The 17,956-nt window shown below is 46.9% G+C and overlaps 1 protein-coding gene and 1 long non-coding RNA gene across 2 annotated transcripts in view; one reads left to right on the top strand and one right to left on the bottom strand.

The window, feature by feature from the left end:
• The window catches only part of LOC125904640 (uncharacterized), a 237,357-nt gene that overhangs the window by 150,890 nt on the left and 68,511 nt on the right, over positions 1 to 17,956 (bottom strand). The gene's annotated exons all lie outside the window — the stretch shown is intronic.
• On the top strand, positions 8,827 to 17,160 carry myclb (MYCL proto-oncogene, bHLH transcription factor b). Its single transcript, XM_049602066.1, has 3 exons — positions 8,827 to 9,095; positions 9,850 to 10,538; positions 13,058 to 17,160. Exons 2-3 carry the CDS (start codon positions 9,887 to 9,889, stop codon positions 13,840 to 13,842), a joined length of 1,437 nt encoding a protein of 478 aa, XP_049458023.1. The 5' UTR covers positions 8,827 to 9,095; positions 9,850 to 9,886; the 3' UTR covers positions 13,843 to 17,160.

Consider the following 17,956-nt stretch of genomic DNA (forward strand, 5'->3'; position numbering starts at 1 on the left):
GCGGAAAAGATGTCTGTGGAAAACTCAGATGAAAACCTTCTTAACGTCTGGATCTTATTAGACATTAGCTTGTGTAGAACTGTAGTAAACTCTGTAGTGAAACCGGGGCTAACCGGTGCTTCCTCCTCAGGCTCCACTTCACTCAGCTGCCCCACAGACCCGCTGCTTCTTCACACTTTAACCTGAATAACAAATCGGAGCTAGCTGGGAGCGGCTAGCGGAGCGTTAGCCGCAGCATGACCGGAGGGAAGCACAGCCAGTTAGCCTCCGCTAGTCTCTGAGCTAGCCCCGGCTCTCCGTTTGGATCCAACCGGAGCACCGAGCCCTGGTTTGTTATTCAGGTTAAAGTGGGAAGAAGCAGCGGGTTTATCGGGCAGCTGAGTGAAGTGGAGCCTGCGGAGGAAACACCGGGACCGTCTGGATGTAATAGTCCGTGGAGGTGCTGCGGTGCTCGGCTGCACAGATAGGAAACCCCTCGGCTGACAGGATGTACCACTCTCTCACTCCGCTCTCTCTCACGCAGGCGCAGAACGTACGTGCTACTTGGCCGTCGGATGTAGTCCGTGTAGTGTGTTCAAATGCAACTGACACAGGGCGACGTGAGGCGACGTAGACGACGCAACAGTTGGCTTTCATCACCACTAGTTCTTTGATGTTGGTTTGGTGTGTCCGCACCTTAAGACACTTCACCTTTAACTACAGAAGCATCTACAAGGAGATCAGCTGGGGTCTGAAGGTTTCTGGTAAATGACCATCACTAACAACAACCCACCTGCTGCTGGCTGTGTTTTATGTCATTCACAGTAAATATTACAGCGTGTGTTTTCTGATTTAGAAGTACAAACACAGACAGGTAGCAGGTATGACCCACCTGTTCAGTGGTCACGTCTCCAGTTGAGCTCACAGCTGATGGGTCGCCTACATGGTTTGTTTACATGATGCAACAGAGGTGCATATTAAACAGACTCAGTGTGGACACAGAGCGACACTCGCCTGCTGTTAGAACACAGTGTAAAGTTCATGTGAGGCGTTTACCATAAACAAATTTTATAAAGTGTGTGCGGTCAACCTGCCACATGACGATGTCAGAGGAGAGGAGATGCACATCAGGGCACATCAATCGTGAAATATTAAACCCACAGAAATGAGCTCAGCAGTATTTTACTTAGTGTGAGTAATTTAATGGAAGACTGTCGTGGTTCAGAGGGAGCTGAGCCAGAAGGCAAAGCTTTTAATTTCCCGGCCCATCTCCGTCCCAACCCTCACTTATGGTCATGAGCTCTGGGTAGTGACTGAAAGAATGAGGTCACAGATACAAGCGTCTGAAATGAGTTTCCTCTGTAGGGTGTCTGGGCTCAGCCTTAGAGATAGGGGGAGGAGTCAGACATCTGGAGGGAGCTCGGAGTAGAGCCGCTGCTCCTTCATGTTGAGGTGGTTCAACATCTGATCAGGATCCTCCTGGGCTCCTCCTGTTAGAGGTGTTCTGGGCACGTCCCACTGGTAGGAGGCCCCGGGGCAGACGCAGAACACACTGGAGGGACTATAGATCTCATCTGGTCTGGGAACACCTCGGGGTCCTCCAGGAGGAGCTGGAAAGTGTTGCTGGGGAGAGGGACGTCTGGGGTGCTTTGCTTGGCTGCTGCCCCTGTGACCCTGCCTGTAGCATCGCAGTCGAAATAAAACAAGTCTGGACTGATGATCTAATGCAGTTTATTCTGTTCTCAGTTAACTCTATCGACTAACGTGAGAGCTGAGCAGAAAATTAAGTAAAACAGAAGACAAAACGATGCATTGAACTACCAAAACTCAAAATTATGACACAATTACCCCCAAAGAGAAAACCTTGTTGCCTCCCAACTGGCGCTAAACACCTCTTGCTGTTCGTTATTTATCTCCGTCATACTAACGTTAGTGCACTGTTTACCTTTCGTCAGTTTCCGTCTTTCCCCTGTGTCTACAGTCTCTCCAAAATAAAAGCACTTCCTGCTTCATTGGACATGACAAAATAAAGGAAACAAACACATTACAACTGCTAACTCAACACACTGACTGCTGAACATTGGGGTCATTTACACTGTGGATGAAAACAGTTGGATTGTTTTAAAACTGTTTTTCACTAGCAAACATTAGCATTAGCATCATCACAGTTTAACCGTAGCTGTAAATGCACCATGCTAACCAAGCTAATAAAGCAGCTGGTGTTGAGGTTAGCTCCACCCTCTTCTCCAAATATGGCTTCAAAACAGGAGTCCACAACCAGTGGGTGAAGTCTGCTAATTAATACAGCCTATGGCTCTATCAGGTGAGCTACAGGGTCCGGTATTGTTGTTTGTTGTTGTTGTTGTTGTTGTTTTTAACATCCACTTTATTGAAGTGGAAGCAGTAAATCTGACACACCTGCCACACACGGCCCTGGGGTCACATCACACTTTCAGGAACTTCACCCACTCCCTGGTAAACACAACATTTGTCTTGAAATACTCCTCCTCGTCTTCAATAACATGGCCCCACCCTATCTGTCACCCATCATCTCCATTCGTACACACCTCCTCATTCGCTCTGTTCCTCTGCTGCCCACTTCCTCTAGACTCCACTTTCCAGGCTCCGCACTGTGGGTGATCGGGCCTTTAGGACGCATTCACACCAGGATAGTCCGGGGGACTCAGTTCGACTGGGCAGGGAATGCCAAAAAATTTCACACCTTCTTTTGGTTCGGTTCCCTTTCAAACTGCACTTTTTAAAGTGGACCAAATCACCTGGACAACATCACACAGTTACAACAGCTGCTTGTTTAGGGGCAGTGTTGCCTGAAAAAAAGACGAAGAAGAAAACCCGGCTCATCAACTGGCCAGGACCAAAAACGGAAATCCATCCCCTACAGCTGGCTTGGTCACCACAAAAACACAGAACACCAAAATGCACTGCGCTCTACATCACTTCCCCTCTTTGGTTTGCTGGATAGTCCCTTTGCATTTCCCACTGTAAGCGAACCGCACCAGGGTTCGCTTGCAAATGAACCGAGACCCCCAGTTTTCAAGCGGACCAGGGATCGCTCGTTTGGTCAGAGTTCGAATGAGCGTTCACACCACTCCAAATGAACCGAACTATCCGTGGATGCGGACCAGGATTCGTTTAAAGTGGACCAAATAGTGCCAGAGTGAATGCGTCCTTATGTCACTTTCTTCATTTAAGCCACAACTGAAAACTCGTCTTCACACAGCAGCCTCTCCTGATGTCTCATGATGTTTCCTGTTCTTTTATCTGTTTCTGCTTTCATCACTGTTGTTGTTGCTCTTTGTTCTCGCTCGTTTGTTAATGTCCTCACTGTCTCATCTGGTTTTGTAAAGTGTCCTTGGCTGCCTTGAAAGGCGCTTATAAATCAAATGCATCAATATTAAAACTCGGACAAATAAAACTGAAAATACCTCCATTGCTATGGAAACCACAGGAAGGGAAAGAGGGAGTAAATTTGTTTTCTGTATTTTGGGCGAACTGACCCTTTAAAACAATGAGCTGGGGATTGAGGCGGAGGGTGTGTGTGTGTGTGTGTGTGTGTGTCAGCAGGAGGTCAGCAGCGTCCAGTGGGTAGCAGCTGTCACTTTCTTGATTAGCCTACATGAAGTGAACCTGTGGCGGCGCAGACTCCACAGACACACTGACGGGTCCCAGACTAGGTGTCCATTGATCAGTCTGGAAGGTCAGAGTCGGCGGAGCGGGGGCGGGGGGAGTGACGTGAAGGGTGACCTGTGCAGGAAGAGGGACGAGTCTTATCTCCAGGTATGTTCCCAGCCATCACCATCTCTCTCTGCTGCACCACTTTTCTCTTTCTATGATAAAATCATTAGTCAGAAACTGCACTTTGCTGCGGCGGCGGTGGCGGCGGCCCCGTGGGGATCATTACAGCTTCATTTAATCTAATCTGATGTAATGATTAGAAGCCACCACACTACACTACAATGAAACACAACTCTGTGCACAGTGTGTAATAAAAAGGCTGCAGGGAGAGAGGAGGGAAACAGAGGCGGTTGTGTGAGCGTCCTCGACTTCAGACTAACTTTTCACTGAGCTGCTGAACCTGTGAGTTATTAGTTCTCTAAGATGTCTGCAGATGAAATATGAGAGTGAAACAGCTAACTGCCAATGGGACAAGGGATGGAAATTAGCTGCTTGGCTACAGTCTCTTATATATTTACGTGGTTAATGTTCATTAATATGTTCTGTCCCATTTTTCAAAAGAAACAAATAAATAAAAAATAAATAAACTAGATGATGAAGTGAAGTTTTATCAGAGCTGCTGACTTTAAAGGAATAGTTGGACATTTTGGGAAATTCGCTTCCAACTTGAGTTAAAGGACTCCTTTTCCATTGGTGTCTGACGCCACAAGTCACTGACCAAGTGCCGGATTTCGGCGACTTCGGAGTGAGACCGGGCTCTGGGGGAAGGTTTAAAAGTCAAACAGCTCCAGTACAAGTGAAGTCACGTGTCATTGGTGTTTAAGTCCCAAGTCAAGTTGCAAGTCTTTTTTGATTTTGTCAAGTCAAGTCTGAAGTCATCAAATTTGTGACTCAAGTCTGACTCGAGCCTAAGTCATGTAACTCGAGTCCACACCTGTGGCGTTGGTTTTTAAATAATGTCATTTTTAATCTTTGGACTTGGGGGAAGGTGTTGGGTATCTTCAAGTCAAAAGGCTCCAGTCCAAGTGACATCAAGAGTCATTGGTGTTAAAGTCTAAGCCAAGTGGCTCGTCTTTGTAGAGTTTGTCAAGTTGAGTTTAAAGTCATCAAAATTGTGACTCGAGTCGAGGGTTAGTTTTTAAATAACATAATTTTTAATCTTAGACTTGGGGAAAGATTTCAAGTGAAGTCATGAGTCATTGGTGTACAAGTCCAAGTCTAGTTGCAAGTCTTTTTTGATTTTGTCAAGTCGAGTCTAAAGTCATCAAATTTGTGACTTAAGTCTGACTTGGGCCCAAGTCATGTAACTTGAGTCCACACCTCTGGTGTTTTTATGTTTTGGGGGAAGATTTCAAGTGAAGTCATGAGTCATTGGTGTTCAAGTCCAAGTCTAGTTGCAAGTCTTTTTGAGTTTGTCGAGTCTAAAGTCATCAATTTTTTTTGACTCGAGCCCAGGTCATGTGACTCAAGTCCTCACCTCTGACGTTAACCTCAGCACACCTTTACCTGAAGTGAATGTTGTATATTTAAATGCACAGTGAGGAGCGTCAGCGTCTCTGTTCTGGGAGCAGATATTAACTGGTACCTCGTGAGTAGCCCCTTTCACACTGCCAGGTTTTTGGTGATTGTTGGGCCGTTTTGCCGGCAAGCTGCGAGCGTTTAAACACACAGAGCCGCGAGTTGAACTGAGGTGCCCAATTTTCCACCTCGTAGGGTAGACATATTGGTGGAACCCTTTTAAGTTTAAACAGACCGAGGCGGCCTTCAGCAACGGGAGGAGCTGTTGATGACTTGTGGGAGGAGCTGTTGATGACTTGTGGGAGGAGCTGTTGATGACTTGAGGGAGGAGCTGTTGATGACGCCGCACGTGCGAGCCACTGGCGGTGGATAAACAGGAAACAGCTGATAGCAGGAATTAGCGAGCAGCTAGTAGCAAGAGGGAAACACAAACCTGACAGACACTGTAAAGATGAGCAACTGGGGAGACAAGGAATTGTGCGCCCTCCTTGTCCTCGCAAACGAAGAGGCCATTAACCGTCAGATGACGGGGACGGTGAAGAACGGGCCGACTTACGAGAGAATCACCGAAGGACTGACCAGCCGCGGCTTCCCTCCCACGTCACTGTTTACGTCACACGCTGAGCTACACGTTTTGTTACGAGAAAAAAAGGCACATTCTGTATAAACAAAAGTAGGTAGGTGGCATTTTGCTGCACTCCCTGATTTTGTTTTTATACTGCCAATGCTGAAAAAAGACTGATCGGGCTTTCCTGCAAATTTGCACAACTCCTGTTTAAAAAGGGGCTAGTGATGATGTTTTACTCATCCTATGAATCTGTCTGTGTCATGTCTGTGCTGTATGTGAGGGGGTTTATAGAGGACAGATGAGAAGCTGAGCACATCACCAGTTACTCCTCCTATTTTCATGCAAACAAGGTTCACTAATCCATCGGGGAATGACTGTAAACCAGCTCTTCCCTCTGAGCCCCACCGCAGCACATCCATGTAGGGAACATTCTCCAGAATCATATTAACATTAACATATCAATGAAATGTTGCCTTAAATAGGGAAGTGCATATTTTTTGTATATATAAATGATTTAAAGGGCAGCGGCTCCTGATGAGGCGAGATACTTAATCTACTTATTTGATCTCAAAAGACATTTCTTTTCTTTTCATTTGAAGGAGCCCGTCCGTGCACCCATTCACTTTTGATGATTAATTCAAAGCGGGGAGGCAGATTAAGTATTTCAAAGTATGTAACAAGGCAGAAGACAGAGAGGAGGGAGATAAAAGTGCAGAGAGAAGGAGGGATCAGGAGCGAGACGAGCAGAGAGAGGGAAAGTGATGCAGATGGGGAAATTGACAGATTGCTGCTTGTGTTCCTTCAGTGTGTCTTTGTGGGCTCTCTCCTGGGAAACAGAGGATATAACCCTCTAAAGTCTCCGCGTTTCATGTAGGGTCAAGATCTTTTTGATCAGAGGTGACTGAGGATAAAAGCACAAGAGGGGGGCTGGGGGAGGAGCAGGCAGGAGTGAAACTGAGGAGAGAAGAAGAGAGGATGAGTGACAGCACACAGGGCTGATGGGAGAGGGGGGGTCTGAGTTTGATGGGGAGATACGGTGGACAGACAAAGATTTCACGCTGTCTGCTTCACCGCCGAGCTGGAGGGGGAACTTGAGAGGGGCAGTTATAGCACGGATGTTTCTCAATCACCGTCCTCAAGAGCGAGTGCGCCAAAGTTTATTGCGGCATAGTTTCATGGCTCCAAAAAAAAGGAGGGGGGAGGGGACTGAGAAGGTTTCAGATGGCAGGAAAAACAAGAGTCAGCAGTTGGTGTGTGTGTGTGTGTGTGTGTGTGTGTGTGTGTGTGTGCAGCTGTTGAAGTGACACACTCATGACAGAGAGGAGAGGCTCCACATTATAAGGTTGATATTGATTACAGAGACTGTGAGTTGCGACATCAGACACTGCAGCCATATGTCCACATGACATCACTGTGACTGTCCCTCAGTGACAGAAGGATTTTTTTGGACAATATCTGAGACTTTTGCACCATAACTTGATACACTGACAGTTGTGGCAGGTTTTTTAGATTTAGTCATGAGACGAAAAGTTTGAGTCAAAATCTTTATCCTTCATAGTTTTATTTGACAAAAGCTCAAGACATTTAGTCACAATGTTTTCTATGTCTTTAAACTGATCCAGTGAGGCTGATTCATGGATCATAAATCAGACTCAAGGTCACAGGTTGTATAAAATAATGTGTGTGTCATGTCTCCAGCAGTGTGTGACAGGTTTAAGGGCTGATTTACGAGCACACACTCACTGATCATCATCTGAAAAGCTCAACATGTCTCTATTTATGCTCTCAACAAATAACTAATGTGAGCCAACTAGGATTTGTCCCCAGGTTCATTGTAAACTCTGACTTATCCATGTGACTGTTAAGAAGCAGAAACATAACTTGTTTCTTCATGTGCAACATGTTAGTCTGGAGGTTTAAACTGGTGTCCTCTCACAGAGTTGGTGATTCAAACTAAACTTTCATCTGAGTTCAGACTGTTTACTTACAGCACAGCTACACTCACAGATAACTGAGCCTCCTACCTGCCTGTCAAACACCATCAACCCACAAACCTTCTCCAGTCCGGACTGAGTGGAGTCCTGCGGGTGACCGTCTGGTTTTGGATCACTTAACTTTCTAAAGCTGTGTTCCTCCAGCTTCTCTTTATGCGACGTGATCTTTCATGTCAGTGGCTGCTCAGTCCGCTGCCGTTCATCCTCAAGTCTTCTCCTCGAGGTTTCCTTAAAATGTTTACTGAAGGATGTAGGTTTTTCTCCTTATCTTGGTCTTTTGCTTAGTGAACACAAAGAACCTTAGTAACCAAAGTAAGGACAAAAACACAAGGTACCTCTTATTCCATCTGAGCTGTAACATGGTTGAGCTCCTGGAGATAAATGAGGAGAATAAAGACATCCTGAGAAGAGTGTTCCACGACTGGAGAACCTGATGGACTCACTGAATGATGAGCAACTGATTTTACACTTTCAGTTTTTTACCAGAAGTCAGTTAATAGTTGTGGGTGTCTCAGGTTGGAGCACTCAGCTTTCTGAAGCTGTGCTTTTCCAGCTCCTTTACAGTGAATATTTGCTCTGTGGTTTGATGTGACGGGATCTTTTAAGTCAGTTATTGGCAAGGTGTTTCATGTCAGCCTCAAGTTTCATACTTGAGGAGCAAACTTAATGTGCTTTGTGCAGCTGGCCCCATGAGTGATGGACCCTCAACCCCCCACTTTCACATGTCCCCCCTGAATGTTGGGACAAAACACACGCCCTATGTGCAGTCACACACATGCTCATCTCTCCATGTTGTAGAAGATCCCTTTTTTATGCAGCATGATTAAACTCAGGGGCTCCTGCATGCACACACACACACACACACACACACACACACACGCACACACACCTTTTGTGATGTTTGCATTCTTGCTGCAGAGGCAGTTGAGTGTTATCTCATGAAGTCAGTGTCACATAACCCTCTGTTCTCTCCTGCAGAGCATCATGCGTCTTTTTTTGAGTGTGCTGTCCCTTTAAACAGCGGGCGTGGCTCTCCTACTACGACCCGCCTTTTATGCATAATAGCCAACTCTCCTTCCCCCGGATCATACAGTGCAGTAGTCGGCAAAGAAAGTGACCACAGCTGAAGCCTGTCCAGCCCTGCGCGCGGCGGCACTGCGACCAAACAGACTCATTTATCTCTACGTCTGTTTACAACCGGGAAAAGCACCGAGCGGGGCCGCGTCACGGCTCATCTGCGGCCGAACACACGGAGGAATCATCGCTGCGTTTTTTGGACACTTCCATTGCGCACAGCGGATCTATGAAGGAGCGGGCAGGGTTCTCACGCTCAGCACCAGGTAAACTCTTCTTTTTTTATTCCCCAGCAACTTCCTCTGACACACGGGCGCGTGAGCACAGGTTTCAGACAACACACAGAGCGCGTCAAGTTTTGGCTTTGCAGCTTCGGAGCGCGCGCCTGCTGCCTAATTACCTGATCGGCTGTTGGAGTCGCAGCTGAATTCTTTGAGCTTGATAAGGAGTTGAACCGAGGAGGAGCCTCAGCCTCTGTGTGAGCGGGCTCGTTGGCAGCAGGACGGGTACCTGTCCATCCAATTAGTCTCTTTCAATCAGATGTAATCACTGTATTTTCTGCTGAGCACTCAGCACACATACACCCCCCACCCTCCCACCCGTCCCTGTCACAGCATACTACTAAAGCACTGTTATGTAATCAAACACTGTTGCGAAACTTCTCAGCAGCTACACACACTTTAACTTTAACTTTGCGGCTTTTACGCACAGGTATTTGCGTCTTTGTGCGTAAAACATCGCCAGGTTTATTTCGCCTTAGTGAAGTGATGAAGACTCTGCTGTGGCCTTAATTGGCACACCATGTTCTCACACACACACACACACACACACACACACACACACACACACACACATACACACACTTAGTTCATGTGCTGCTGCTCTGAGAGACGGGGCAATATGAGGGTGTAAACTATGTAATGAAACAAGTGTGATCAGCTGCAGCCCCCATGTGTGCAGACAGGACTGTGATTATTATGATGAGCATAAGGCTCAGTTCTGATCTCTCTCTCTCTGCAGACACAGGGAACAGGGAGTGACCCCGCCTGCAGCCCCCATGCCGGGCATCAGCTCCACCGCTCCTCGTTATGAAAACTGGGACATGGACCACCTCGACCACTACCAACATTATTTCTACGACGACCACCACGACCCGGACGAGGATTTCTTCAAGTCCACCGCACCCAGTGAGGACATATGGAAGAAATTCGAGCTGGTGCCGACCCCGCCCATGTCCCCCATCCGGGCGGTAGAGGGGTCTGCCAAGGTCGGGCTGCTGTGCCCGTCTCTGGGGGACAAGCTGGAGTGGGTGTCTCAGTTCTTGGGGCAGGAGGACGAGCAGCAGCAGCAGCAGCAGCAGCAGCAGGACCTGCCCTGCAAGCTGACCACCACCAATGACTCCTTCGGGAACCTGAGCTCCATCATCATCCAGGACTGCATGTGGAGCGGCTTCTCTGCGGGACAGCAGCTGGAGAGAGTTGTTGGGGAGCGCTGCGCCTCCTGTCCCGGGACGGGGGCCGCGGCCAAGGTGGCAGCCGGCTCTGCGATTCCATCCCCGGGGAGGGTGCAGTGCGCCCCCGCCGACGCGTCGGCCCTCAGCGGCCTGGCGGCGGACTGTGTGGACCCTGCTGCCGTGCTCACTTTCCCGTTAACCGGAGGATGCAAGAAGCAAGTGTCTTCTGGTTCCGAGTCTCACACCGACTCCTCAGGTCAGTAACAGACACGGAGCCTCTCTGTGGAGGTCAACAGCTCCTCTTTGACCTCCGGGTTGTGTGGTGAAGTTATGGCTGTTACTGTTTGGCTGTTCACATGCGATATTATCACGATACTGAAGTCACTACTGCGATTTTGAATATGTTGCCATGTGCTGAATATTGCGCTAAAATATATTGTGATGTATTACCTTTTATTTCAACTGTAAATTATGTTGCCAGAGGAAACTATATGATCTACATGATAAAAAAAAATCAATACCTGGCAGGATGTGAGGTCACGATATTTCCCAAAAAAAAAAATATCACAATACTATACGGAGTTGATTTTTTTTTTTTTTTTTTTGTCTCTCCATATACAGCATAGTATTGTGATATTTTTGTGTGGCTGTATCGTATCGTAACACATGGCCAATTATTGATTTTTTTTTTTTTTTGTTATATAAATTATTAATATTACAAATTAAACTTTAGCTAGCTTACTTGAATAATATAATCAGTTGCGTTTTCGGTCCACTAGATACATTTTGCTGCTCCGAAAACAGATGTTGACAAAGTTTTCCTTCAGTGACGTAATTTACAGTTGAAGAAAGGTAATAAATGTCAATATATTTTATCGCAACGCTCAGCATATGGCAACATAGTTTAAATCACAATGATACTGCAACTTAAGTATCGTGATATTGTATCAGTGATCCTCTGGTGATTCCCGCCCCAGTGTGTGTCTGATGCTCAGTAGTAGTGCAGTGGATATAATCACACTTTCAACAGTGTTCCTTTAATTTTCCAAAGACACCCCTCTGTAGTTTCTCTCTCTCTCTTCCTGCCCATTACCCCAGTGAGTATTTTGGAGGGTGATTCAGGACTTTCTTTGACCTCACATGTCACATTTCTCTTGATCATTGGGTTAATTTTTAGCTTTGATTAGTCATAATCTGGCACAGCGAGGGCCGGCGAGGCACATGATGACTGCATTGCGTTACCTTGGTGCATGCAACACATGCTGAAGCCCAGAGAGCGACACGCCCATTGAGACATGTGCTGCCTGGCCTGGCTCCAGCAGACCAGCTGCTCCCTCTCGCTGCTCCTCCAGTCTCACTCCTGATAACAACATCCTCTCTGTGCCCAACCCCCCACCCCCCCACCGGCTCTGATCTGAATTCAATCAGAACTTTATGTAACACATAGCTGAAGGAAATCAGCCCTGTTTAAGTGATCATGGCCCAGAATCCTCCCTGACTCCAGACCTGCTGTTCCACTCGGTGAACCCATATGATTGAGGCTGGTATGTAGGCTGCCATGTGATGCTGAGCCTGGACCGTGCATAATGGTGTGTGGAATGTCACAAAGGGAACTTGTTGCTGCATTCCTCCGCTCAACAGGCTGCAGCGCCAATTGTGTCAGTGGGTGGATTTGGTCCGAGCCAGCCCGGGCTGTGAATAGAGCGGGATTAGCCATTTAGGAGGTCGGCTGGGTGTGCAGAATTCTTTGAGTGTGAGGCACTATTTCACACCATTTCAGGGGATAATGTGCACTCAGAGAGCAGAATGAGCGGCCATAGAGGAAATACATGTATGCTTCAGCTCCCATAAAGAGCCATTAGGGCTGCCTGAGGGAATTCTGCACACCGCGTATTATGAGGTGTCATCTTTTGTCATATAACTGCTGGTGTAAGTAATGAGCAGACCCTCTCTGTCTAAAGCTCTTTGTCCTCACGTCTGTACTGTGTTGTTCATAAAGAGATTACCACTTTCTGAGCAGTCAGATCCACAGAGGCACAATTACCTTAAGAGTGTGTTTCAATTTACAAGAGTATTGAAATGTGTATGTTGGTTGGTGGAATCAAGTCGATGAGACCTTTCCTCATGTTTAACACCCTGCCTGCACTCTGGTAAACAGAGCAGCAAATTAGGGATGTAAGATATTGGATTTTTTGCATTTGTATAACAGCCTCTTCTGTGGTGAGTTAACATCATATCCTGCATTCATACTTTTATCCTGACGGCCCACCAGCAGATGGAGACATGAAGTAGAATACTTTTTAACGTATGGAATATTTATTCATTTTGCAAATTAAGAAAAAGCGTGTCGGCTGACTCTGAGAGTTCATTTTAAAGCCGATGTTATCGTGCATCCCTGCATCAAGTGGTTTTAAACCTGCGGAGTGTTGAATCTGAGTCGGCTCATTCTAACAGGACATGTTGTTGATTTGTTTGTTCCCCTGACCCGTCTCTGCCTCTCGCCCTCACCCTGTCCTCACGAGTGAAGAGATGGAGCTGACCTAACGGCGTGAATCATCACCGTGACAGTGTGTATCCTGCGGTGTGTGAGATCATGTAGATTGTATGAGGATGTGTGAAGTTGGTATTAACAGAGGAATTTGGTGTCAGGAGGCCGGTGTGAGTGCGTCTCCTCATGTGACTCATCTTTCCCACCTCAGCCGCCACCTGCCGTCATCAGCAGGTGTTTTGTATGAGTACACGCATATTTTGATACCTTCTCCTGTTCCCTTTCAGATGACGAAGATGACAAAGATGAGGACGAAGAGGAGATTGACGTGGTGACAGTGGAGCACAAGCAGCAGCGCAAACCTCGACGACTGGTAAACACTCGCAAGCCGGTGACCATAACAGTGCGAGCAGACCCCCTGGACCCCGGCATGAAGCGTTTCCACATCTCCATCCACCAACAGCAGCACAACTACGCTGCCCCCTCGCCGGACACGCTCCCTGCGCCACCTGAGCCGCCTCGGAAGAGGGTCCGTCAGGAGGCGTCCTCTCAGGCGAGCCAGCCGCACCAGAACTCCCATTACCAGCAGCCGCGGCCCGGCCACGCCCCTCTGAACTTAGACAGCAGGAAGTGTCCTGTGACCGTGGCCAGGTCAGAGTCACCTAACCTCAGCGCCTGCTCTCCTACCTCCTCCACGACGCCTTCATCTCCTCCCTCCTCCTCTTCCTCCTCAACCTCCCATTCCCACAGCTCCCCCTCGAAGCCTCACTCCTTCTGCCAGCTCTCCAGCCCCCAGTCCTCCGACTGCGAGGACACAGACAAACGCAAGGCACACAACTTCCTGGAGCGCAAGCGGAGGAACGACCTGCGCTCGCGTTTCCTCTCGCTGCGGGACGAGATCCCGGGCTTAGCGGACTGCCCCAAGACGCCGAAGGTGGCGATCCTGACGCGAGCCACTGAGTACCTGCAGCAGCTGCACGTCAGCGAGAGGCAGAAGGCTCAGGAGAGGAAGCAGCTGAAATCCAGGCAGCTGCAGCTGCTGCAGAGGCTGGCACTGCTCAAACGCTCCTGAGCGTCACCACACACACACACACACACACACACACACACACACACACACACACTCACACTGAGCAGGACTACATGAAGGAGAAAGACACTAATGTTCACTTTGAATTGGTCACGTTGGAATAGTGCGGGTGGATTGTTTTGTTTTTTTTTTTCTTTTCTATTTTGTGGTTTGCACATGAGCTTCTGAGTGATTGACGAGGCCGCGAGCCAGTCAGGACAGACAGCTAGGGACTGATCTTATGGGGCATCTTACGGGCAGATTAATATGTCCATGGTCACTCAATATAGGTTTGTCAAACTGTTAGAGTTCCCCTCACTGAAAAACTGTTGCTTGCTACGGGAAGTGAACGCAGCTTCTAGTTGATAAACTGCTCCAACTGTGCTGTCTGCCTGCTGCATGGTCCGGTCAGACGTTTCCTTGATTGTGATGGGGCTCGGTGTGCTCGCACAGCAGAGATGTCTCCTCTTTCTGTCTGTCATCAGTCTCCTAAAGTGTCTCTGTAGAGTCTCCCTCATACTGTTCTTTACAGTCCTCAGCGCACGGCGTACAACTTTGACATTTTGTTAACAAGTTGCGCCTCGTTTCCGCTCCGTCTTCTTTTCCATTCTCCTCTCATTCTCCAGAGCATCTGACCTCTTTCCTCTTGTTCTTTTCTTCACACTTCTTTTCCCTGTCAGCAGTTGAAGTTTCGAGCTTCATGCTTGCTGATCTTGGGACTGCAGGGGTCTGCAGTGGGACTGTACTGAGCCACGCAACAGTGATGTTACAACTGGATATAATAAGTCCTGCACCTCTGGAACAGCTCAGCTTAAAGGGTTCATTTGGTGTTTTTCAACCTGGGCTCTATTTTCCTGTTTCGTGTCTAATGAAAACAACGGTTTGAAATTGGTTCATTATTGAGTGAGAGCGCTGCAGCTGGCAGCTGTGGACGATGTACACTGTCAATTTATGTCCACTAGAAGTGTTTTTGATACTGACAGGCTCAGTGTTATTTTAAGTGTCTTGCAACATTATTAAAGAATTCCTACAGATATAGACCTTTTTTAAAGAGCAAGATCCTTTTTGTTTTACCAGAAACGGCCCCAAAATCACCATCACCAAACCCACCAGACCCCATTTAAAAAAACAGTAATTTTACCATCATAGAACACGCTTCATTCAAAGTCGACAGCAACAAAATAAACCCTCAAAAGCTGTCCTGGTCCCTTTTTCCTCTGCTCCAACAATCACCAACTCTAGTTTGTCAGATTATATCCTTAACTCACCCACTAAGACGTGAAAACATGCTCCCTCTGCACATGCTAAAATTACTGTTTTTTTGAATGGGGCCTGGTGAGATTGATTTCAGGGCTGTTTCTGCAAAACAAACAGGTCTATCTCTGTAGGGATCCGTCCATAATGTTTTAAGACACTTATAAGAACAACTTGAGCCTGTCAGTGGCAAAAGAAGCTCTTTTAATGGACGTACACTGACGGTGCACAAATGCCTCACGTGGTTACACTGCAGCGTGTCTCACTGTTGCACGCTGCAGCCACTCATCAGTACTGGACCAGTTTCAAAACTCATCGTTCCAATTGGAGACATGAATAACAGGAAAATGGAGTCCAGGTTAAAGAATACAGACTTTAACCCTTTCAGTCCGAACCTCTGTGCCTGCAGGTTTCCCTTCTTGCATCGTAGACGTCTCAACAGCAGCACCGTGGGAACGACCAGTTTCGTAGCATTATTATCATTATTTGGGGAAAATACGTTGCCATACAGGCGTTGTTTGAGATTGATCCTGTTTTCAATCAATATCTGCAAAAAACACTCTGAAGATCTTCACCAAGATTTCACTGTAACTTTCTTATTGTTGTGCCATGAGAGCAGCCGAGACGTGAATGTTGGCTTCAAATTATCAACCAAAAGAGAATGGCTTCAATTAAATCTGTTTGTTTAACATCAAATACGCCAACGTCTGCTTTGAGATGAAGCCCGACGAGTTCCAACTGTACATTTGTTTCATCATGCTGTCAGATATATTTGTATTTTTGTTTTGCATTTGATGTAATGCCTATAGAAGCCTTTCAGTGTACGTAGACGATCCTGTTGGATGTTATGTATATAGGACCCTTACTGTACAGTCCCTTCCAGAACCAAAACCAGAGCTGTCTACTATACTCCTCCTAGTTTTTGTCGGGCCCCGCGTCTTAAGGCGGGGCCGAGCTTGCCGGCTTTTCAAAGATAACTCAAAGCTTCTATTTTTGTTAATAAAATGATGATGAAAAAGAGTCAAAATAAAACACTTACTGAACGTTGATCACACTAGCCACTTTGTCACCACCTGTTTATTTTGTTTGCAATGCCTCCATGTTTCTGTTTCCTGTCTCTGGGGTTTCTTTTGTTTGTACAAGTCAAAGTTGACAAAAGTTTTATACTATATTTTCCTACCGAGTTGTTTCAGTGTGAGCTAATGACTGTTTCTGTTGTTGTAGCTGGCGGGGCTCTGGTGGTGGTTATGTGCTGAAATTTGGCGTGCACGGTCTGCTTTCTGTCTGCGGAGCGGAGAGCACCTGAACGCTCCTGGGTTCAATCCAATCACTGCTGTAGCACTCTCTTAAATCTGCCGCTGGTGGGCTGGGCTGGTGGGGTGGGGTGGGGGCTTAAGAGGATCTACCGATTTAAACTTGTGTAGCCTGTCGTGACCTTAATGTTACTGCGCTCTCTGCTTTTATTCTGCAAGCCTGGTGCTCCCTATTGTTCCCATAAAGCCATGCAACAGAGAACACTGTATCCCTGGATATCGTACTGTAAATGACTCGGCCATGATGAGTAGCATGCTCTGCTCTTACCGGCACTCAGGAAACTCCCACATATAGCCTGTAGCTCTTGTGATAGAGCCATTGGCTGTAATATGCTGTAACATAACGCCAGAGCCCCAGAGACAGTCAGTCAGACAGTCAGTCAGATAGACAGTCAGAGAGCATCAGACACTTCAGGATGTCTCTCTCAATGCTCCCCTTCATTCTTCTGAATTAGCTCTCATGTTTTTCCTGCTAATGATTTCAGCACAAACCACCATTAGCCCTGATTATTATTTCTCAACAGGGAGCGCCCACAGCAGTGGATCGCCCCGTTTCTTTATTTGTTTGACTGGTATTGGTCACTGGTCTCTGCTGTTGGCACAGTCACGGTAGCAGTGGACGTTGCTTACTTACTTTGGGAGTTTAACTATGGTGATTTTTGGAGCCTTGTCTCAGCACTTTGTTTTTTCTGTACCTCATAAGCCTCTATGTATGAAGAGTAAGTCAGAAAATAATAAATTCATGGTTTGACATCAGAAATGACCTCTTTGCCTCTTTTATACACATTCAAGAATCATTATCATCTGGCTGCACACTCACCTTAGATTCAACAAGGTGCTGGAAACATTCCTCAGAGATGTTGGTCCATATTGACATGATGACATCACACAGTTGATCCATGATGAGAATCTCCCGTTCCAGCACATCCCAAAGGTGCTCTATTGGACTGAGATCTGGTGACTGTGGAGGCCATTGGAGTACAGTGAACTCATTGTCATGTTTGAGATGATGTGAGCTTTGTGACATGGTGCGTTATCCTGCTGGAAGTAGCCATCAGAAGATGGGTACACTGTGGTCATAAAGGGATGGACACGCTCAGCAACAATACTCAGGTAGGCTGTGGTGTTTAAACCATGCTCAGTTGGTACTAAGAAAATCTCCCCCACACCATTACACCACCAGCAGCAGCAGCAGCAGCCTGAAGCGTTGATACAAGGCAGGATGGATCCATGCTTCCATCTGAATGTCCAGACTCATCAGACCAGTCTCCTATCGTCACTTCAATCACCTTTCTTCATCATTCTGATGCTGCGTTTGAACTTCAGCAGCTCGTCTTCACCATGTCTACATGACTAAATGTTAATGAGCTGATTAGCTATTTGCATTAACAAACAGTTAAACAGGTGTACCTAATAAACTGGCTGGTGAGTGTATATTTGTATAACGTTTTTTCACCAACCATTTGAAGACATTGATTCGTTCACTTTTCGACCATGTGTCACTGTGATTTGCAATCATGAGATTTTTTCATCCTCCACAGTCTGCAAAT

The sequence above is a fragment of the Epinephelus fuscoguttatus genome, linkage group LG17, assembly GCF_011397635.1.
Source record: "Epinephelus fuscoguttatus linkage group LG17, E.fuscoguttatus.final_Chr_v1".
NCBI lineage: Eukaryota > Metazoa > Chordata > Actinopteri > Perciformes > Serranidae > Epinephelus > Epinephelus fuscoguttatus.